At 38.1% G+C, this 24,549-nt stretch overlaps 2 protein-coding genes and 1 long non-coding RNA gene across 5 annotated transcripts in view; 2 read left to right on the top strand and 1 right to left on the bottom strand.

Annotated features, from left to right (window-relative positions):
• INSYN2B (inhibitory synaptic factor family member 2B) overlaps nt 1–5,981 on the top strand; it is a 29,126-nt gene extending 23,145 nt beyond the window's left edge. The window contains exons 3-4 of one of the 2 annotated variants that reach the window (XM_062629199.1): nt 1,934–2,008; nt 5,477–5,981. In XM_062629199.1, coding sequence (XP_062485183.1) covers nt 1,934–2,008; nt 5,477–5,663 — 262 coding nt within the window. In that variant the 3' untranslated portion in view covers nt 5,664–5,981. The remainder of the gene's footprint in view (nt 1–1,933; nt 2,009–5,476) is intronic. The other variant, XM_062629200.1, reaches the window with a different exon arrangement.
• Nucleotides 1–24,549, bottom strand: part of DOCK2 (dedicator of cytokinesis 2) — a 167,157-nt gene that overhangs the window by 91,886 nt on the left and 50,722 nt on the right. For both annotated transcript variants that reach the window (XM_062629202.1, XM_062629203.1), the window contains exons 26-27: nt 16,630–16,778; nt 10,480–10,575 (exon numbers count right to left, since the gene is read on the bottom strand). In XM_062629202.1, the coding sequence (XP_062485186.1) occupies nt 10,480–10,575; nt 16,630–16,778 (245 nt within the window). The remainder of the gene's footprint in view (nt 1–10,479; nt 10,576–16,629; nt 16,779–24,549) is intronic.
• Nucleotides 1–24,549, top strand: part of LOC134169018 (uncharacterized) — a 230,071-nt gene that overhangs the window by 174,604 nt on the left and 30,918 nt on the right. The window lies entirely within an intron of this gene.

Raw genomic sequence — 24,549 nt, 5'->3', positions numbered from 1 at the left:
AATACAGCCAGGATACATTTTAAAGTTCTGTTTTATGATAACGTAGTTTATCCATCAAATACTTTTTGCCTTTGAAAAAATCCCAGATAAATCTGTCAAAGTATTGAGAGAACAAAGGTTCCATTTTACTTTATTCTGTAAGGATAAAACAACATTAAATCTATGTCATCATTTACTCAGGCAGCTCAGGCATCTAAAGTAATCATTATGCACCACTGGTCCGAGTGCAAAACTGCATCCTTAAAATCAGATCATGTGCATCAATAGTATTTACTGACTGCAGTTAAGGAGTAAATCTGACAGTGCAGCGTTCTTCTTGTGGTTTCTGCAAAGTGTACTGAAATGTGAGACATGGAGATTTTGGGGTAGATTCATTTGCACAGAAATAGCACAGAACATGACAGTGACTTGCTCCTGTGACCCAGCCCCACATCTTTGCACTTGCTCCCATGTGGACAGGAAAGGGTTGTGTGGCTGTGCAGAGACTGTCAGGACAGAACTAACCGAAGCCACAATTTTATATGCCCCAATTTTTTAACAGCTTCTGAAGAAAAGCAAATCCATTTTGAAGGTTTTTTTATTTTCTCCAAGTATTTTATCTGGGAATTGAAATGACCTCCTTGCGTTTCTGATGGCTTACACTCATTAAAATAATTAACACACTATATATCACATTAACATGTGATTTTGCTCTGTACAGAGTACCTTTTTTTTCTGGAAACATTAACCATTTATGTCCACCTGACTGTTAAGGTGGAAATATTTCTGTTAGCTTTTTGTGACTTCATATATTTTTATTCCATGTAGCATTTCCCCATATAATGCAGCTCCAGCTATCCTTTTTCAGAGGATTGTGCTTAGTCATTTTTCTCTATCTGAAAAGCCCATACAATTTTCTAGTTCCAACTTTGTACAAACCTAGACACAGCAGACAAACCCCATATAAACACACTGATAGCAAATAGGCAAAACCATTTGTAAAACACCAAAACCCAAAAGTTCAGTTTAGAAGCAAGATTCAAGGCAGGGGGTGGAAAGAAAAACCCGTGTGTCAACCTTAAACAATCACTTGTCTATAGCGTATTTCATACAACTAACACCCAACTACAGTTCTGCAGGAAATTACAAGAAAAATGCCCCCTCCTTGTCCCCTGCATGTATTTATGTCTGACAGAGGACGATTTTCAATGATGTTTGAAAATCTGAGCATTACAAAGAGTAACTTGAAGTGAAGCTAGCTCAGATGACCCAGTAATATTTACAGTCCATTTCTGCTCATTTCCCATGTGGCTAAAACCAAAGGTTTTGCCCAATACCGGTCAGTGTCACATTAAGGTTCAATGATAAGCTTCAACCAATGCTGCTAGAATCATCTAGCGGTAAAACTGAACATCCCAAGTACTTGTGGAGGTAGTACAATAACACATGTGAAGAACCTCCACTTTAGGTCCAAAAGCAATCAGAAAATTATGTTGGTACAAACTGAACTCCTGTAATTCAAATAAAGCTCGTTCAAAGTGTTCTGCATCTTTCACATGTAATGAGCCACCGAGCTCAAGCTGCTTCTGCATGTCCATCATAAACATAATTGAACTGTAGTTGGTGTGAAGTATGAAAGTCACTTTATTTGTTTTCTCAACACTCCAAATTCAAACACTCTCAGCAGGAAAAGCCTGACTTGGCTACCTCAAGTGAGGAAACATGAAAAAGGGAAAGAATGGAAAGCATAAGGGAGAAATCAGATCAAGTCACCAAAAGCATGGATATTCAAATACCTTAAAGTATTTACAGGAAGCAGTTGCATGTCTAAGTGTTTTCACAAGGATTCATTCAAGAACCACCAACCAGAATCTTAGCATGAGGTGAGAAAGAAAGATTCAGTGATCTGTTAATGTAGGTGTAAATACACGACATGAACTACTGTCTGTTACAGGCGTAACTTCTATCACACTGGTCAAGACCTCAACAACTGCAGCACCTGCCAGAACACCGCATGTATCATTTACAGGTACCCAACTCCTTTGTGTCAGTTTGTGTTGTCTGGATATCTCACAGATGTATAATAGAATGCTTTCCCTACAGCTAGAAAATATCTCAATTATTCTAAACCTGGTTTTTAACAAAAGACCAAGTGATATGAGTGAGGTGGTTTTGTTTTCCCATGCAGAAAACAATACTGGTGTTATTTGAAAGACGTACATCTGAGAACTCACAAATTTCTCAGTAATGTTTCCTGGCATTGTTATTATCAGGATGCTTCTAAAAACCTCAATGCCATTTCTGACGATGAAGTTCTCCGTGTGTGTGACATTCTCAAAGCGAGGATTTCAGTAACAATTGTAAATCTTGGAAAAGACAAACAACTCAGTCTCCAATGCCAGTAAGCTACAGCTCATGTTTACATACAAACCAACACCAAACTCCCACGCTTCCCACTGCTCTAGATGTTTATTTGCAATTGTTTTGAGGGAGTGCAATCTGAGTGTAAGTTACTCCAGATTTAAACTGCAGTTTACATTAAACTCTTATGACCAAAACCCTTGGTAGTTCTGTGTTCTGGGAGCTGGATGTGCTTTGAATGCTCCATCTACACAGACACACTGCAGAGTCCCCAGCTTGCCAGGCATCAGCCAAAATCTAGCAGGTACAAACCCTTAGTTATACCATGTACTCAGCTTGTGCATTTTATAGGGTTTCTGCCAACCTAGAAACACATTATCCAATCTCTGCAACCTCAGTCGTGAGGCAGAAAACACACATCTTCAGTTATTTGATTACATTTACAAAAATAAAGGGTAAGAGAACTCTTCTTTTAGGTTGAAAACTTTTCCTTTGGTTCAAAGAACATGACAGAACTTTAGCTTTGCCAGTTTGCAATTTTTATGGATGTAATGAATAAGTTATATCCACATGGAAGTGTTTTTCACACTGTATTTTCTACATGAGCCAATTTTTTTTAAAGTGCTTTGTAAGCTTGTTAGATAAAGTGAAGCTTGGACACAGCTTTGGAACCTGTTGCTAACACACAACACAGCCGAGTACCAATGCCCTAAACCTCTGGTAACGAAACCACAAAGTAATTGTCATGTCACAAATTGAACACCTCAGCTCCTCTGAGACAAAGGGGTTAGTCTTCTCCACAGCCCTCTAGATGCTTCAGGTTACATGATTTATCCAATAGCACAGACTGGATCTGTGTAACAAGGGAGATCCAGGAGAAAACAGATTTTCTTGTTCATCGTCTTTGAACAATCTCTGTGCATTTTTATTTGGCTGTACAGGAACAGAGGTGACTATAGAATTTATGTACCAGCTACCCGTTAACTGCTTTCTCCCTTCAGAACAAAAAACTATGATGGGTCCCTTCCATTTTTAATTTACACGGTTTCAATACAGGAAAGACCATGAGCAACAAGCACAAGAACCTGAACTAAAGAACAGGGGAAGCAGCAAAACACTGATGTGCATTTTTGGTCACTAGGTAGTTTGCAATGGTAATGGTGCCTGGGGGCTTACAGTGCAATGATTAATAGAACACATACAAGAGAACATAGCCCTTCTAAAAAGTTTCTAGCTTTAAGAGGCAAAACCAGAGAGAGCAAGGAAACATGATAGTTTTCACTTTGCAGAGATGTTCCACAGACACAGTCATGAATATTCATTAGACAATATTCTGAAACAACTAATTGTTACCAGGTTTTGCTCTAGACAAACCCATACAATCCCTATGTTTTATGAAGCCAAAAAGAGCCGTGCAAGCATTTCTTTCTTTCTACTAACATAGCATCCCTGTTGGCATTAATTATTGAACCAGGTGCTTCGTCTTGCCCTCTGTTTTTTTGTTAATGTCACTGAAGCATCTTCATCACGCTCATTCTAAGCAGTCCCTGTGTCAAGCAACACACTAATTTCATATCAATCCAAGCGTGGATTACACCGATAGCTAAAGTAATAAAAGGCTTTTCGGGTGGATTACACTGATAGATAAAGTAATAAAAGGCTTTTCAGGTATATAGAATAGTGGCTGTAAATTCAGCTTTATTAACTATCCAGCAGGATTATGTGACATTACTTGGGACTTTGTGCCTAGATCCTGCAAGGCAAATGTTTACACTACAACGAACAAATGCAATTAGTGACTGAAACCACTGTTACCATGGAGTATAAGAGACAGTATTAAACAAAGACTGAACTGACCTCTTGCCTCTAGAGATGATATCTCCAACAGTAAATTAGAAACACTGAAGAAGGGAATTGAAAAAAGAACATACGTATGCTATAAGCTGAACATTTCATTGTCCAGCATGTGATCTGGACTACTGAAAATTAAGTGCAGTTTCTTGCAATAGTCAGATAAAATTCAAGAGACACTGATCAAATGTTTCATTTATATCAGCTTCTTCTGTTTACTACATATAGCTCTTTGTCCTGGGATCACTCTCCAGTTCTAAATTAGAATAATCCTATTGCTTTCCTTTCACAAGCTACGTTATTTTACTAAACACTCCAAACCACCTTAATTATAGGGGAAACAAGCTTCTTGTTCATTTTAACATATTACTCAACAATGTTTATGGATTTCTATATACATACAAATACACACAATTAATAGGGTTTCAAGTTATGCGTATTTACGAATTTTACACATTTCTTGTACTCAGTGCTCAAATGAGGCTCATGGCTTTATTGTGATATCTCTATATCCTTCTGATGATACCTTATTCCTCCCAAGAAGCTTGCACTATGGAAATCACAACCAGCTCCCTTTAACTCTCCCCTCTGCCTGCTAAAACCTCCACGGCAAGCAGGGTTTATACATCTCCCACTCTCCTGTCTACAAAAGGTGGTTGCAATAAAGAAAAGTCATACAGCACCAGTACAGCTGCTGGTTGCACGAGACAGGCTTAATCACTATCCGCATAGATTTGAACCTTACTTGAACCTCCTTGCACAGATCTGCTCTTCTGTAATAGACTTCTTGGCTCCCATTTGACATCAACAATAATTATGGGTTTCAATGGAGAAAGTGAGTTACACTCAACTTTTCTGTTAATTCATAGCACTTATTTCAAAGACTTACATGTTAACTTAGTTTCACATATTTTTGGTCCTAGCGGAGACATTCCCCTTTAAAGCACTTGAGATTCCTGAATTCACACTAAGCCTATGACTGAGTTAGATTACGCTATCAAAACCTGATCATGGAAAGGTCATCTTAATACATTTTCATTTTTAACTCCCTTAAGTTTTGTCCCATTTCATGGGCACAGTGTTGGAGTTCTTAACTCATAGAAAGAAAAAGGTTTCTCTTAGAAAGATTAAGAGATGAACTGCTTTTCAAGGCATCAACCTATGCACTTTGTGTTTTAACCAGGGTCTAATACTGAATAGTGCCAGATTATTCTCATCCTTTCCACATCTATTTTACTGAGGGAATTTCTCACTTGCTACCTCAAATCTCTTCATTTTTCCATAGTGTAGAATATGACTTCAGACAACAAGAAGGAAGATTTCATCAGATTTTGAAAACGCTGGATCAGGCAGAGCAAAGTCCAGCTCCAGCTTCACCTCAGAAGCTGCCATCTGATCATCCAGCTCCTGAGAAAAAGGAGTTGAGAAGAAAACCAAAAAAGGTGAAAAGAAAATGCTTCTGGTGGATTTGACTTCCTTAGGAAACCTTCTATGTTTCAAAAAACACTAAACCCGAAGAGGTTGGAGAGCACACACCTGAAAAACTGCTATTCCAACATCACAAAGCTGAAGAATGTTTAATTAAAGTATCGGAAAAATCAAAATAATCAAATTTACTTAAATCACCTCACTCAGTAAAGGTGCATGAGGATACTATTTTCAAAAAGAAACTGTTTCTTTCAAAAGGAAGCTTTCCCATTTTTTTCCAAGGACACTTTCATACGCTTTGTAAAGAATTTCTTTCCAACTTTACAAAAAATAACTATCTCTACTTTAAAACACAATGGTAGGCAAAACTAAGGGCCTCACAGAGTTTTTGTTTCCTATAAGCAACATGGGTTAAGAGGAAACAACTTCATTGACCTTTAAACAAATCACATAATCAAGAACAAATTCAGGGGAACCTATGTTGTTCAAAAAATCCCTCCTCAAAGGAGACAAGTATTTCACATCCCCACTCTTTTGTTGTTGTTGTTGTTGTTATCAGCTAATACTTAACAACAGAAGAAGACTTTCAGGCTCGGTTTTACTCCCTCCTTTCACTGGTTCAGCTTAAAAAGCAATCATTTAGATGATTCAGTGACTACTCTGAAAAGAATGAGAGAATCATAACTCAGTCATTCTAGGTTTAACCCCCTTACTCAAGCAAGGTCTAATCAGGTGAATTTGAGTTCTGAGGATCTCCAAAGACAAAAAAACATAACCTCCTGGGGAAAACTGCTGCCATTTTTTCCCCCCTAACATCTAATCTCTATATTTTGGGCTCTAAAACTTGTGTCCGTTACTTGTTTCCCATTCAACTTTATTTTTAAGAGGAAGTAGACAGATAATAAAACCTCTTTCCTAAGCCTTTACTTCAAGTCTGAACATATCCAGTTTTCACTGCCTCTCTTCACATGTTATGTGCTGCATCCCACAGTCATCTTGGCGGTTTCTCTCCAGTAAAAGTTGGTGAATTTCATCTACTTGGAAGCCTACAACAGGACACAATGCCTCAGATGTCATCATGCAATGGAGTGAGGAGTATAACCAGTCTGGCTACTGTCTTGCTAAACCACCTGCCCAATTTGTCTGTCACCTACCTGTACCACTGCACCAAAAGACATGGTTTTTTTTGGCCTTAAGATATAAATAAATTAATATATTTAATGAACTAATCTGCATTTTATAAAAAAAAATATAAGTGCTAAAAAGATTTCATCTGATGTCAATGGAGCTATCTCCTTCCTTCAGAAACAGCAGAGTTACCAGTTAGCACAGAGTATGCCAATGTAGTCTACTTTAGGGCTGATGAGACTATTTTCCTCATGAAAACACAGATATCTTTCGGGGGGGGGGGGGAAGAAAGGAGCAGGTTTTCCAAAAGGGCACACTGTAAAGCCCAAATGATGTATTTTATGTTTAGTGGAATGTCCTGCAGACCTTTTCTTGGATGTGACTCTGGTTAATCAGTTCAAACGGTGCCAGGGTGTTCCACAGGTTAACTCCTGGATCCTATTTTTCTAAATCATGTTGTATGAATTGTGCAATGTTAGTTAAAGATGTCTGTATGCTTTTTGCACACTTCTGTTTCCTTGAATTCTTAGGGTTAATTACACATTTGAAAACACATTAAAACCAATTTTGCACAGAATGTTGTCTGGAAGAACTAAGTTTTTTGCTAGAACTAGTGGTGTTCATGTAGAAGAGTGCATGTAAAGTGACGTGGCTTAATTTATTACACTTGGACAGGACTGACAGTGTTAAAAAACATTTCCATGCTGAGTTCAGTCAGCGCAGAAATGACAGGCATAAAATTATCATTATTTTAGAGGCTTTTCAGAAGAAAAATCTTCTACGAATTTTTACAAGCAAAAAAGGCTGCCTTTAGCAAGACAGAAAACCTCTTCAATAACAAAGGTAAGAATTAAATTATTACATCAAAACATCTTATATTACACTCAAATACATGTACTGCTTATGCTGGCATGCCAAGAACATTCCTATGTTGCACTGGTCTATAATGAGATAATGAAGGATTTACTAGGGTGTAAATGTTTTTTATGTACTATAATAACATTTTAATATTAATATCCTCTGTAAAGGTAAAGGTATCATCATAAGCAATACCAACAGGCATAACACTAGCAAAATCAGCAAGTCTTCTGCAGTGAACTGATCTTTTGGGCTACAACCAGACTTCACACGTAACACACACAACATGCTTTCGACATGAAACTTCAGAGGCAACGCTAGAGCAAAAGGCTATATGTTACATTGAAAGGGAAGAGTGGGAATGCGTAAGTCAGGGTACGCATCAGCCACAGCAAGAGGGGAAGACTGCAGAGTTGCTATCTGTTTTGTTTAGGCTCGTTCAACATAGAAATCTGTATATCCTAGCAACGCAAAACACGATTAAACAGCTTTGTAACACCTAATGGGAGAATCTGAGCTATGTCAAGATTTCATATGTAAGCACTGGGGGTTATTTTTATTGTTTAATATTTTTTTAAAGTTTTTGGTATTATTAATTCATATAGGAAATCTAAAAATTACCAGACACACTATGCAATTTATGATGTTGGGCCTGGAAAAGCAATAGGAATTAGTAGATTATTGGAAGAGAATAGCACTGGCTATAAGAATCTCTCATTTACAAAACTAAGATGTAATGCCTAGACCAGTTCTCAGAGTAGAAAACAGATGCTGGATATACATACAAACGCAGTCTTAAATAAAACCTAAAAACACACACAGACAAAAAGAACCCAACAGCAAACCACAGCTGACAGCACTTGCATACAAAATATTGAAGCCTTCTCTGAAAGACACATTTCAATGACAGCTACAATACACTAGTGCTAAAAAGCTGCACGGAACATGCACATTCCAGAATGACTGTATTGGAAATTGCTGTTTACTGGAGTCAAACTCAATTAAGGAATTCAGACTGTATGAATAAAATACTGATTTCTCTCTGTCATAAAACAGCAGTTCAAGTAGGGCTTTTATAGTTTTGTGTACTTTGAGCTCTTTCCAAAAAAACAACAATACTGAGTAATTCTAATAGCTTAGATACCAAACATCTTCCTAAGGAAATGTATTGTCTAATGTATGTTTTGTAAATTTCTAGGTTCTCGAAATGTGGTGTTATCTTTTGCAATAAAATGAGATATTTTTCCTGGGTTTCAGGAGTCAGTTAATAACAAACAGCATTTGGATTACAAAGGAAATGAACAATTGTCCTTTAGAAAAGGAAAACAAAAGGTAAATAAGCAAACAGGTCCCTCAACTTCTCTAGGTAGAGAAAGGATCACAATATGAATGCTGAACATAAAAGCTGTAACTCTTAGGTAGACCATCATCTTCTCCAAGTACCGCAGCTCTGCCCAATGCTTTCTCAGGCCATTATTCCCCCAGCGAGTATTGCCTTTTGCACCAATATGCTATCTAGAGTAGCCCCGGTTAACAGAGCACTGTTTTCTTTTCAGCAAAATCTTTTATGGCACAGTAACTTACACAAATATTGCCTAAAACCTTTTCTGTGCAGCAGAACTGCAGCCTTTCCATCATGCTGAAATGATACGGTGAACAAAGTCAAGAACATATGCTGTATTCATGGTATTTTTATTTACCTAACCAAGCCAATACTGAAGACAAGTATTTCTGTATTCTAGATATGTTTTCCTGCTATAATCACTGCGGTCAGACTTAATCTACAGCATCACAGCACCCTTTAAACGAAAGTCTAAAGTTCATCAAGCACTCAAGGTAAAGCTTGAAGAGCCAATTTCAGACAACGAACTTGTCCCCTTGTTACAAGTTTAGACGCACTTGTAGAACTAAACAGCCAAGGCTTTTTCTTTAATACTGAAAATAACCAAGCTGCTGTTAAAGCTTTCAATTGCCAAACATCACAACAAAGTCAAGACTGGCATCTAAGTCTTCTCTGCAGTAGTTGCAGAGACACAAACTACTTTTGCATCACCAACACCTTCTCCTGAAGGGATTATCTCCTCCTAGCCTGACTTTTTCCAGTAATTACATGCCCGAGTTTACAGCATGCCGTTACAAGCTGAACACATTGCCGCACTTTCCCTTAATTCAACTGGCATTGTAGTGAGAAAAAATAAAGGAAACTGTAACCCCAAATCCTTTTCACTCCCTCTCAGCCAATAACCAAGAACTCTGTGAAAAGGACACCTGAATTTGAAAATTAACCTGCTTAACCCTGCCAGAAAGCAAAACCACTCAGGTAAAGGCAACAATCCAGTATGCAATCGCATGCAAGGTCTTGTAAATAGCAACGTTTTATTAGTATAACATGGTATTAGAGTATCATCATCCTTCTCCAGAAACAGAGCAAGGAACAGAGCTGTTTCATAGCAACTCCAACCACCAAAAAGTAAAGCATGTGGAAAAAATGGGAGAAACACAGCATGCCCCCGTTATTTATGCAAACTGTTCCGAATAACCTATTTTATAGTTTTACTTCCCCTTCGGATTACTGGAAACATTATTTCAGTGTGTTAAAGTGTGCACTTTATGTAAGCTTGTGAAACAGCCTTCTTTTTGCAAACAAATAACTTGAGTTTTATTGTCTGGGGTTTTTCTTTTTAAGAAATGCACAAATCTCCCAGTATCCAACTACAGCAAATGAAACAAGAGAAAAGCTTTAGCCCTTTCATTTTAGATCTAAAAGGTCCTCAAACAAGGACCCCACAAATACTATATTTGCCTTTTTTTTTTCCCCAAGAGGGGTATCAAATAACTTGCAAAGCATTAAAAATATATTAAAACATTACTCACGATTAAGGGATCATCTCGTCCCATTGCAATAACAGTTCTGTTCACTGTGCGCAATAACTGCACCATTATTTCCTGAATGTGGTTATAAGTTGATGCCTGTTAACAAAAGATAACAGTTTTGATATTAAATCTGTATGCCTTGTAAAAGAGACCAATTATTTGCATGCTGACAGTTCAAGTTGTAGAACATAACCATCCTATTAAAAGAACACTAATTCTTCTTGCTCACAATGTTCCTTAGTTCCAGCAATTTCAGTGGAATTCTCATTTCAAGTAGTGCAGCCCAATTTTAGCCCTATCTTACCACAACTGTTTTTCATTATAAACAGTCACTTCCTACCCCTCACTCAAGGGTCTCATGTTTTCCCAGTCACTGAGCAGCCTGTAACTGAACAGTGACTCCCTGGTAAGAGAAAATGGAAGCAAACTCCACCATAGTCCTCCACATCGGTCAATGGGCCTCAGGGGGGTCTGAAGCTCAGTAATATTCTTAGCTTGCAGTCACAAAGTATATCATTATTCCAGGACAAAGCTATCTTCATTTCACTTTGTAGCTGTGTGAGGGAGCAAACTGAAGATGATTTGCTCTCTGGCCCCCTTGCCAAAGTACTGGTCATGTTGCTGCAAAAGGACATCTGATTGCTTTCAAACACTCAGCAGAGGGGTATAACCTTAACATTCATCACCTTCACCGACTAGACAACTTTGGAAATCAGCATGCAACAACCAAAGAAAGGAAATTCTAAAAACTGCATCTGACTGTTTCTCCTCTGAAACATCCAACATTGTCCCTTTTGTCGCTCCTGTTTTGATTAACTCAGATCAGGCCAGCAACCCTTGGAACAGAGATCATCCTCATATCAAGCCATTTATTCATTATCACCATTTAGTCCTATTTTGCCCTTTGACTATGACTAAGCTTAAATGATGCTCTCTCCTGTCGCAGCATTTCAAAAGTTACTATATTCTATAAATGAGCAATGTATTCTCAGCATAATGAGGTTGTGGTTTGTGTTTTCTTTCTTTAATTTAAATTTCTTAAGTATAGTCCAATACCTATAAAAAGACTACACCTGACAGTTGCTGCAGAGAGCACACATTTATTGGACTGCTGTCCCAAAGCTGATTTCTCTTCCATCTCCTCTGCTTCCCAATACACACACCGTAAGTTTAAAGATTTATGCCAATCAAATAATATGAAACCCACGCAGTTCATTGACACTTGTATATTAAATCTGCTGGAAATAACAATGAAAGCAAAAGTAAAAACTCACAGTGCATTTCTCCCCAATCAACTTGAATTATGAACCAAATACTCTATAGTTTTCTCTTCATTTTTTGTTAATTACCTGAAAAACCTTCCAATAGAACAGAACTGCACTTTTCCACATAGCAAAGCAAATTTTTCAGGCTTATGCAAAGTTGGGATCAGAAAGAAAATGCTCGTTCAGAGAGCAACAACCAGCACCTTTTGGCCTCTGTGTTGCAGAAGCAGTGTATCTTAGTTCTCCTGATGAGTGGCCTTGCAGTACAAAAAGGAAGATCTAGCCTTGCTGCTGCTGCTTGTAGTTGAACAACAGCTGCCCCGGCACTACAGTATCTGCACAGGCTTTTCATTTTTGGGGTGCTAATTATACAGCTAGAAAGAAAATTATTTGAAACATCCCTTGTAAAACACTATAAATTTGATCAGACTAAGGGGCTACACAAGTCACTCTTACCGCCTCGTTTCTCTTTGCAAGACTACTAATGCACTACAGGCACATTGAACCGCATCACAGATTCTTTACTACTGTTTCCCCATACAATGTAGTAGTTACTGCACCCTGCTTGAAACTAAGAACAAGGGGCAGAGTGTAATATGAAAGATATTCAGAGGGGAATGGCATCTCACAAGAAGTCAGAAAAAAGGACAAGCAGACAGATGTTGACAGTGTGAAGTAGAGGGGAAAAAGCATGTCAAAAACGATGAGCCAACCACAGGAAGGAAAAATGACACCAAGATGCTCAAAACAGCATAATTTCTTGGACTAGAAAATATACAGAAGACTTATCTCATCCATTGCCTTCAGGACATGAAATGCAACACGTTGTCAAATGTGACTCTGCTACTGGAAACACTGGTGAAAACCACTGGAAAAAAAATGCTTTCCATCCAGGTATTGTTCTTATCAGATTTAGACATTCTTTACTTAACAGAGAAAGTTTACGCAGTGAAAAACAGAAGAAACTGCAATGTTGAGCACGGATGTAGAGCCATGGATCTCTGTGGTACACTTGCAGTGAAATCCATCTGCCTGCTCCAGATGCTTGTGTTTTTCAGCAGTTATTTTGTGTTTCTTTTGTGAAAGGCATCTTATTTGTTCTTTGCATTTGAATGCTTTCCATATTCACCAGCAATACTGCAATGCCAACTGCAACTTACAGGAAATAATTAGCTGCTCCTCTCTGGGTAAGGTTTTGATATCTCTTCAGAGCACATTCTTAATGAATATTGGTTTATTTACAGAGGTCTCAGCAGCTTTCCTGGTTTCTGTTGGCTTTGGTTTTTTCTTTCCCTTTTCTAAGCTTTTCTAGTATATTCTTCTTATCCTTTGACTATAGCAATACATTTTATGATTGCGTACCCCTGTCTGAAAGCTGTGTGCCCTCCCTTATTCTAGAGCATTGCATTTATTAAATACTTTCAAGATTTGCTGTGAAGCGTACCCCAATGCATCAAGTCAAAATTTAGCATTTTGTTTCAAACCAGTGTTCTTGGCTGTCCAAAGAATGCATCCTAGGCCAGCAGGGACCATATGGGAAGCCGCCTGCCACGTGCAATTTTATCCAGCCACCATTTACCAGAGCAGTAGAGAAAGGTAAAGCAACCTAAAGTACAACACATTTAGACCATGACCGTGGCCCTGAATCCACAAGAAGCACATAACACACCTTTCCTGGATAAATATCTAATACACACTCAAGCACACAAAGGTTATTTTCTGCTAAGCCTTTGAATTTGCAGAGAAGTGCTAGCAAATCAATGAGAATGGTTTCTTTATGAAACTGAGTCTACCTTTCTTTTGATAATCTAGGGAACAATTAGGCATTCAATACTGACATTGCTAACATAACAAAAAGTGTTTTCACACATTGCCTATACACAAGATTTCAGCTTTCATTTTAACTGTTTCTAAGCTTCAGAAGACAGCCTAGCAACCCACTGTAACATACATTTTGTATGCAGACCACAATTCACAAGAATAACACAAGTTTTAGTGAAACCTGGAACCCCCACCGTTTGGCTGCAGTCCATTTGGTTAAACATAAGACTTGTCGGAAGCTAAATTAACAACTTGCACTATATATAAATTCTCCCTTGCAAAACATGAATTGCATTGTTTCATTTAATGGAATATGGTCACCACAAATGTATGTCTTACCAAGGCATGAAACAATCAGAGCTCATTTGTGATATATGCAGGTCAGCAGTAAATGTTCCCTCACAGAACTCAAATGCTTTCAGATTCATTGATGGGATGGATGCACACATGGGTACAGAAATAACTTCAGAGAAAATCCAAACCAAACAAAATTTCACTCTCTGCAAAAATACCAGCACAGAGTAATAGTAGCTAGGGTTTGATTTAGTTTTCATGTTCCATTTAAACTTCTACAGGGTTGGGACAAAATTCAGAATGATTTCATTACCTTGAGTCAGCCATGGTTATGACAGAGGTCTCATTTATTTGGACAGTGACAAACGGTCTCCTTCAGAATGATAAGATTACACAACCTGTACTTGAGATTTCCACTTGGAAATACCACTTTGGTCAACTCATTTCAGCCATCCCAGCTGTGTCCCTCCCAAACTCTTGCCCAAATCCAGCCTACGCCCCAGCATGGGGCACAGTGAGAAACAGAGAAGGCACCTGCACTGTGCCAGCGCTGCTGAACAATAACTAACATTTTCATGGGTGCGTTATCAACACTGGTTTGTCACAAACCTAAACCACAGCACCACAGGAGCCTCTACAAAGAAAGCTAACGCTATACCATGCAGATCCATTCTGCTCATGCTCTTACGCAGCCAGTTTGATAACTTTGTGGTTTTCCCCAACATACGCAGAAAAAAAGAGCCTACATAAAAGGAGATTGATGTTTGGGGTGGTTTTTTTAAACCCATAGTTCATAACGCATTGTGCTGACTGAACACTACCTGCAGAAGAACGTAAGCTAACCGGCCTTAAAGAGCATGCAGGCTCCCTAAGTTCCTTTGAAGTACTTTTTCGCTAAAGATCAACCGTAACTTAAGCAAACGCTTGACAAATTTCTGGCAACTCTAAAATGCTTCGAGACTCGTTTGCCAATAGAATCAACAGCTTAAAATGCAGCTGCTTCCAATTCCCACCTTCTGCACGAGAGGAAAGGATTACACATCTCAGTTCCGCGTGCAGTCTCAACCAAGAGTTTATTTTAGCTTCCGTGTCAAAGTTTACCGTTATATTTTATAGTGTAAGCACTAAAAAGAAAACCTTGTTCTAATACAGTGAATATTAAACAATAAGATATAGATCAGATTAGAGACAAAGTCACCTTATGAAGGGCTGTCAGACTGCATGCATCAAAGCTGTTGTGAAGGGGGAAAAGGGAAGTGTTTTTAATTAAAACAGAAACAAGAAGCCATGGATTTCACCATGACCTTTGTCAACAATTTACTTGAAGTTCTGAGCTTCAACTGCATTTCACAGGTGCTGAAAGCACACAGTCGCAAAGCTGTAAGTCTAATTTTGGACATGATTCAATCAAAACAATGTCATCCAGGTCCAAAAGTTGTTTGCTGTAGAGGCAATTTAAAATGAAACATAAGCATCTTGCCCAGATGCCTAACAATGAAAGACTATTCATCAAAATCATGTCCTTAACATAAACCTGTGCTCTTAATGCACCTGCTGCCTGCAGAACCCAGCACCTAGACAGCTGGGTTTGAAGGCAAGGATCCGATCATTCCCATGCTCCCACTCCCTAAACAGCATAGCACAAAAGACTACAGAAAAGCAATACCTTTTTCTTTGACAAAGAAAACACATTTTTCGAAATGTAACAGTTTCAAAGATCACCTCACAATGTAAAATCTGAGCACACAAACACACATCAACCACTGCCGTTTCTTTTCTGTCTGTTGTCTTTTTCTGTCTGCTCCTGGTGATTTTGACAGAATAAATCCAATGCAAAAATATCAAAGTTAAGTTGACAAAAGGTTTGAAATACTAATCCAAACAGATTTATCGATTGGGATGGAAAACCAGAAGAAATACAGACAAGATGCCAGTGTTTTCAAAACAGAGTGAGGTTTATAACTACTATTGTGAGGTGAGTCTGCCACTAATGCCTGAAGCCTTGTTCTCCAGCAGGTCAAATCATCCGTTTTCTTAGAAAGTCACTGAAAGATGCAGGAAATTATTTGTTCAATAGAAACTGCATTAACTTTAAGGTTCAAGTGCAATCCTACAAAAACCAGTTTGGCAATTACCAAAACACTTCTCGTTATCTAGATCACCCTAAATAAAGGTATGCAAAGGAGATCACCTAAATAGTACTATTATAATAATGTGGTCATATAGTGAACCTTTTCCATTCACCTGTGCAAGTATGGGACAGAAAGCATTTCCCAGTGCAAGTCAAAAGTGTATATTCTTGAAACAAGATTTTTCGCTTTAGTTCAAAAATAAACTGCAGTGTTGCTCTCAAAAGAAATCTGCATCGTCTCTTGAAGATGAACTACTGTTTTTTTTGCGTGTGTTTTAAATTCTCAGCAGTTTTCACAACGTAATGGGTTCCATTGAACATTACTACTGAAAACCAGGTGTCTAATCCTCTGCTAGACAAAACATAGCAGCCTCACCGCATTTAATACTACAGTGACTTATAGCAGCTGACTATTTAAAGAACATATAATAGTGAAATAAGAAGGGACAGCATAGATTTCAGTACTTTTCTAATAGCTCAACTGCCCTTTAACTTAAATTCATGAATAATAGGAGAAAAGTTCAATTTGCCACTGACTTGTATTAAAAATTTAAATGAGATTTATCAGCATCAATAATTTACTACCTTATCAGCTCAGGCTTACCACAGCCTTGGATCATCTATATCATCAATACTTACAGGGTCTTGACAGCTCAGAACCTCCAGGATGCTATTGAGTAATTCAACACAGTATTTCTTCTCTTGGGCCTGGAGCTGCTGATCATCCTTTTGTTCCAGTAATTCCTTCAGCTCTTTTGTAATGACAGGAAGCAGAATGTCCCTGCATTCTGAAAGAGAGCAAATTATCATAACAAATGTAAATCAAATACTACTTACAAATAAATCCTCCTCCAAACAGTCAAGCACAACATGCTCTAACAGCCACAGTCCTCTCTGATGTGGAATTGCTGATTTCCCAATTATGCTTCAGGGATACTCAAACTTATGTGATAATTTTGTAAGCCAAAAGTCCTTCTCACATAGAAAAAAGACCCTGATAATGACACTTGTCCCAAACACTTTGGAACAAGTTTTTCACTTTTACAAAGCACCCAGAAATAGCTGCAGTTAAGTAGTGGAAATATTTTAATGTAAGAAAAATACCAGAAATATAAAATTATTCTTTCTGAAAATAAGACACAAACACCAACAGAATTGTTCTATGTGCATCATTTTGAAACATACCTTGTAAGAACACAGATAAGGAAAAGACTAATAAAAAGCAGCCTATGCATACATTTATCCTTATTTAAGGAAGCTGACACAAAGAGCAAGCATTACATCTCACATGAACATGAACTTTTTAGGACAGAGATGCGTATAGGAAATGTCAGGAGGACAAGACACAAAATTGAAGTAACTCCACTGAAGGCACTACCTACCAAAGTATAAACCTCACAGGGTTTTGCCTAATATAATTGCTACATGTCACCAAGTGATTTAAGTAGCAACTTGCTTACACAGTGCTATGTAATTGAAGAGGGTACAGCACAACGATGTGTAACACTGAGCAGATGCTTCAAAGATTTGTTATAGTTACAAAAATAACCTGGGAAGAAGACAGAGCTGAACACAGCTTCGAAGGTTCTACCTCAGAATCAGATCTTACAGAACTAAAAAAGCATTCTACACACTGACAGTGACAGAACTGCAGTTCCTCCTTACTTCCTCTCAGCTGATCTTCCAGGGCTTAAATTCTTGTCTGTATTAACCCTTTGGAAAAATATTTGTACCAGCGATTGGATACTAATTTCTATCAACCCCACGTATCACAGCTTCTGAAAATAACAGACCAAAACCAGAAAACTTTAATGGCTGCAAACAACAATTAGGCTGTGTCTTATTTTTTCTTTTAACAACTATTAAGAACACATTTCCTGGACATAGAGTGTACTCACTGATAAACAAGTGAAGGGTGAGCCTTAGTGAAACTGTAACCACTGTGATGTAAAACAAGACAGGCTCAGAACCCCCCCAGAATACGGGTGCTAGTACAGAAAGACAGAAGGGTAAGAAAGAAAGAGAGAGGAAAACAAAAGGAAGTAGATTGTACATTTCTGTATGTTGCAGGTGAATCAGCAGAAGCTATCCATGCAGATTATTCTTATTTCAAGTAACAGCTCCAAGCCATATAAAGCCAGGAGCTTTTCATCAAGTCTAAGGAGCAGCATAATATCTTGCCTCAGAAAGAATCTCTGCTCCTGGTAATGCCACAACATGAATAAACACTACTTACCTGATTTTAATATGACCCTTGTTCCAAGCTACAAGTGCAGTCTTACTCTCTGACTAAATTACAAGCTCTCCAGTACAGCAGCGGTTAAAGAACACATATCAACACAAGCCCTATTCAATGAGCAGCATAAAAAGGAATTTCACACCACTTACATCTCATTTATGTGACCAATTCTGCACTTAGAAAAGCTTCCTGCACTTCCTGCAGGACACAGACAACACCTCTGATCCAGAAACCAAACAGCTGCATTTACAAAGCACTTAGCAGAGCACACTAACACTTCTAAAGTACTCCAGTGCAGATTTACATCCCTGGAGACAAACTGCCCTCCAAAAGTCACCGATGCCAATAGATTCCTCATCCCCACCTGCAGACACTCAACGCTGTACACGTTTCTGAAACTGAGCTGTAATTTCATAATTAGCAAATTCTGTCTTGATTTGCTCACTTGAACCACCTCTATTAATTCTAAATGCAACAACTGCAGTGCCATTAGCTTCTTGACCAAAAACTATACCAAAGAAACGTGATAAGCAGTGTTAAAAGGTACATTCAATACCTTTAAAGCTGGATGAAATGTGATAGGTTTTGGTTTTGTTTTTTTTGTCAGGTTTTTTTGGTGGCTTGCTGTTTTTTTTTTTTGTTAATAAAGAAAGGGCTTATATATTCAGGAAATAGATAAGCACAAGTTGTAAATTAGATTATTAGTAACCTACTTGTGAAAAAACTAAAACACAAGCTTTCAGTCTGGTTTCATAGCAATCTGTGGAGACTGTCCTTCAACAGCCCAGCGTTGTTCAGGGGGGAAACAATTCATATCACAACAAGTTCATTTATCAAGGTTCTCACCACTATGAAAATACTGAAAATATTTTTTCCTTTATATATAATATTTATTGCTAACTAAGTTCATTTCATTATGGTTCTAAGAAAGACCCTAAGCCTATTAGTGTAAACCCCTGCTAAACATACTAGTATGAACACCCACTTCTCTAACACAGCAATGACTGCTTCATTCCTGCTGCACAGTTGGACTGTTATTTGTCAGACTTGTAACTTCCCCCTGCAGTCCCTATGCTGCTGAGTATGATACTTCAGTGAGATGCACGCAAGGAACTTGCTTACGAAGTTGCAAAAGGAATCAGAATGGGACTGCAGTGATTTCCAGGCTGCTACTGAAAGATGGCATACATTTAGCTTACTCAAAAGTGGACCTAAAAAAATTGGACTCACAACTGAAACAACTGGATATAAGGAAAAACTTCTTTCTCATGAGGGTCAGGCAGTGGAATGAACAGCTTCCACAGATTCTGTCCTTGGAGGTTTTCAAAACACAATTGGACCAAGTCCAGAGAATGCAAAACGCACTCTGCTGTCCATCATTTAAAAACCGCACAAACATGTGCATTTTGGTTAAAAATAATAATAAATAAACAAAAAAGTCTTTGACATAATTTTTGTTTTGCGTAAAACCACTCATATTTCTTAAACATTCCTACAGCACTGAGCGGACTGCTGAGGCAGAAGGTACACTGGATTTCCTCCAGTTCTATGAGCTAATTGCTCTACAAGCTTCATTACTCCCAGTTGTACTTTACATTAGAAATTAAAATTTGAGCCATATTTGATACACACAGAATCTATTAAAAGGACTTAGCAGGGGCAGCTGATCAATTATTTACAGTGCATTTTCAGATGTGAACAATGTTGAAGTGCCAAACCCCATGGAAATTCAAAAGTTGTTTAACCGGCCTTAGCTATAGTGTCTCCTTAAAAAAAAACAAACCCTGCAACTGTAAATAATGGGGAAATTGTTCAACATTTTCATTATGAAACTGTCTTTTTGTGTTAATTATTTTGGTTTACATTAAGGCCATATGCCTGGATTCTGTGACTGTCTGCTAAACAAACTCAGCTTTTTACTTGAGCCAATACAGAGTTCCTTAATTTTGTGTGGAGTAAAGAACTCAGCTAATGTATTTCCAGGACATTATTCATCAACAAAAGACAACAGTCTTAAAAAAGGTAAATTAACTAGGTTTTATGAGACACCCGGCATGAGGATGCAATTCCATCCTGTTCTCATGAACACTAACAATCAAAGTTCCTGAAAACTAACAGCATTTGGAGCAAACAATACCTGGCCTCAGCCTGAGCCTGCAATATTAACACAAAAGTGCAGTCATGCACTCTCATCTTAAAAACCCTGTTAAAACCATTTCACTAGAACGTTATATAAAATCTGAAAATGCTCTGTTATGTAGGGAAAATGAATGTTTACTGAATGGGTATGTAAATTCAGATATGAAGGTATCATTGCATAAATTAAGTAAGCAAAATGAGCTAAGTGCTCGTTTGAAGGAAAAGGAATAAAAACCTCATGGAAGGCAGTAACTGAGAAAATAAATAGCCGAAGTAAAATTTGCAGTTCTGGTATTTGATGATCTGAACTCCCTCCTGGGTGCATCTTCAGTAAGTTTGCAGCTGACACCACATTGGCTGGGAATGTTGATCAGCTGAAGGACAGGAAGGCTCTACAAAGGGTTTTGGACAGGCCGGATCGATGTGCTGTGCTCAATGTACGAGGTTCAACGAGGCTTAATGCCCGGTCATGCACTTGGGCTACAACAACCCTTGGAGAAGAGTGGCTGGAAAGCTGTTTGGCAGGAAAGGACTTGGAGTGTTGGTTGGCAGCTGAGTGAGTATGTGTACTGCTCCAAACTGTATTTGAACACATACAACATCAAAATACAGTTTGAGCCCCTTGCATTTATTTCACCAAGGTCTGCCAAGAGACATATGGTCCAGGTATTTATCAACAACAAATTCCACCACACTTCTCAGAAGTTCCCTGGTAGCACACTCCTGAATAAAGACAGGTAGATGCATTCCTGTAAAAGATTAAGCAGTTATATGTTGGGGGGGGGGAGTGGGGAGAGAGGTTTGAACCCCATTATTCACCTTATTCTCTTTCAGAAGATAACAATTTCTTCTGTACCAGGTAAGTCATTAACGTAATAACGTCATTAAAAACAAAAGACATTTGGGTCTCCTTCAGCAAAGATCACAGACGGGCTTCATTCCTGACTGCCTCCTCTGTGCAGCCAAAATGGTAATAAAGATTTAACACCACTTTTGTCTCCCTTAGGAAACACTACTCTTGATTCCCTGGCATGCCTGTAGTCATATCCATCTGTTAGGATGGCTTCATGCCCACTTAAAGACTAGCATGCCGTATTAATAAGGACACAGGTATCATCTGAGTACAGATCTAGAGCAAAGCCTTAAAAATAAAATCAGTGATCAACATTCTTTCAAGGAGGAGAGAATTCTGATGGCAGCCAGTGCTCAAATAAAGCACCACAGACCTTCACAAACATCTAGTCACAACTGGCAGGCATCTTTCTATTAAAAGTCTTCCCTCTTTGTTATTTGCCATTTAATTCTTGCTGGGAACACAAATGTAATGAATTTTAAACTGTATATATTTTATTAATTTCTAAATGTAAATTGGAATTTCACAGTTAGATGAGAGCCATAGAAAGGAGAGGTACTGCAAGTCACCTGCTCATTTTGACAGCACTTTTATATGCAAATTTGAGTCTCCTAGTACTAACACAGGAAGGAGAAACACAATGGTTGATCCTCTGAAGCCACCATACAACATTGCTGCTGACCACTCCAAGCAAGTGAAATCAGAATAGCTACAGTGTTAATGGTCACAGCACACCACTGCAACCCAGTCATACACTGCGGGATACATCCACTTCCACACTTCCAGACATATCTTCTAGTTTCTTCACTCCTCACAGGAGCTGAGTAATGCCGTGTATTCAAGGGCAGCCAGAGCAACATCTAACACTACCATTGCTGAAGCTACAACACTTCAAATGTTCAGTGCCTTTTCCAGCCATCATAGCCTGCCATGAATGCTTGTAAGCATTTCTTTGCTAGCAGATTTCACAATTTGCCTTGTGTTCTGATTGTATCAATAAATTCCAATCTGCGTGTTTCCACATTCCATTTAATTGACACACAATGTTGCTAAAGCTTCATATCGATGTCTGTAACACACCTGAGTTCTCTCTTTCCTATTTCTAGTTTTAAAGTTTTACACACAGTCAGAAACTCATTGTTAAAGCTAACGAGTTCACCTAACTTGATTTACATTTCCATATATCAAGCTTCTCGAAAAAATGTGACTAAATAATTGCCATAATCCATCACATCCAACAAAAAGTTACCAGTAGCAATACTGAGAACCTACTACTCCACAAACAGCAGAAAGCAATGGCTTTCTCACTGTGACGAACATGTGTTCATCACAAATGCATGCAGATAAACACCTACAAATATGCATATGGCTTCCTCGTCCATATTAAGATACTGCAGGAATAGAAATGGCAAAAAAATGAATACAGGAGTTAAAGTGATGCATTAAAGGAATTATATCCTTAAAAACACTACTGCATGTTACAAAAGGAGGAAGGAGAAAATAAAACAAACCTCCTCTCAGAAAAGTGTTTCTTCAGCTCTCCTCCAAGCTAAACAAAAAGTTCAAGAATGAATTCACAGGAAAGATTTTGTGTTTTGAAGGAATCCATGGACAGTGAGTATTTTCTATTTTGTTCCAGTAGCTAATGCATTAACAATTCCTGTGTTCAAACGTTCTAACACGTTGAGAAATTGTGTTGAAAGTATGCAGGAAAACAAGCACAGAAAATGAAAAGTAAAACTTTGGTTTAAGAGCTCCTATCAGTAGAAATACAAGTCAAGATTACAAGGCTGGATAAAATCAGTATCTGTAACTCAATTCTGGTAATAAGAATTAAACTGAAAGATGCTTTATCAGAAATCAATGTTCCTTCTATTTTTTTTTATATCTCTTTTAACAGTCCTAAATGCAAAGACAACACACTTGTTTCAACATCTTTAACTGGGTTACATAGAAGAGAGAACACAGGCTTGACACAGATTATATGGCATCATTTAACATTTTCTTAGTTGACCCTGACTTGCATGTATCCAAAATTACAACATGGATTTACAGCTGGATCCTTCAAAGAAATCAAACATATTCCTTGTGCAACACTGGCATTATACTACACAAACCTGCATTTCCTGACAGATCATAACCCATGTCCCAAATGCAAATCTCTAGAAAGGAGTCTCATTACAGGCACGTGCAGGTACGTATCTTCTTTAAACAGTAGCATAACAGGAAGAGTTCCTCAGTTAAGGGAAAAAAAATTACTATAGTCTCAATATTTCTTCTGGCATCTGGCAAATTAACCCCTGCTGCTAACATATGTCTCTTGCTGCTGTTCTTCCAAAATCAGCAAGTGGTTTGCATATGCTGAACATGCAGTAGCTATGTCTACGGCCACAGTGAGCAGAGGACCTGGGTTTTGAGCCAAGAGACTGAAACTCTATTCCCACCCCTGCCAGTGACCATCTGTCTGACCTACTTAGATTTTCTACCCTTTGGAGGAGATCTCACAGTGCTCTGCTACAGCACGAACTCCTCATCAGGAGTGGAACTCTAGAGAATACCAAGTCCAAAGCAGCAGTGTGAATACAAACACGTTTTATTGTCTCTTCAAACACTATTTTCATTTCGCACCAATAAAAATCAATTCTCCCAAGGCTAACTGGAAAAAAAAAATTGGCATAATGTCAGTGGATATTTCATGCCAGTTTAGAATAAAAATCTAGCTCCGAATACCACAAGCTCAGAAATGCTAACTACAATAAAAATGGCATGTGAACAGCTATGCCTTAATTTAGTGATCTCTCAAGTATGGAGAAATGATCAGGGAATTTTGGCAATTAGGTTTCCAAAAAAAAAAAAAAGAAAACCCACAGTGATTTAAGTAATTTTCCATGCATTTTTCATGTAAAATGCAGTTTTACATAGAAATGAAACAATTCTAGTGAAACTTTTCCTTGGTAGCCTAATAGGGAATTTCACAAGAGGCAGAGAATAATCTGTTACACCCCACTGTACAAAGGAATATATGCCAGGGAAAGTTTCTTATATATAAATGACACTCTGAAATCCCATTGTGGTGCTTATACAGGACAAGACGATAATTTCTTTCCCTCTGCTACCTTTAAATAATGAATTATCAGATGATCTAAAAAGAAAGTGTAAAAAGTTTAAGATTTCTTGTCCTCTGATCAAGGACCTATTGTCAGAAGGCAAATACTAGGTAAATGCCTGTGAGTGTACTCACATATCCTGGTAGAATGCTCCTAAATGTTATGGTGAATGTGCATAAGCAGTTGAAAGCATCGGTCTTGCTACATTCAGCTACTCAAAC

This window comes from Pezoporus occidentalis, unplaced genomic scaffold (genome assembly GCF_034315485.1).
Source record: "Pezoporus occidentalis ecotype Australia unplaced genomic scaffold, CSIRO_AGI_Poc_V1 ctg33, whole genome shotgun sequence".
NCBI lineage: Eukaryota > Metazoa > Chordata > Aves > Psittaciformes > Psittacidae > Pezoporus > Pezoporus occidentalis.
This window is presented reverse-complemented; position numbering and strand designations above follow the sequence as displayed.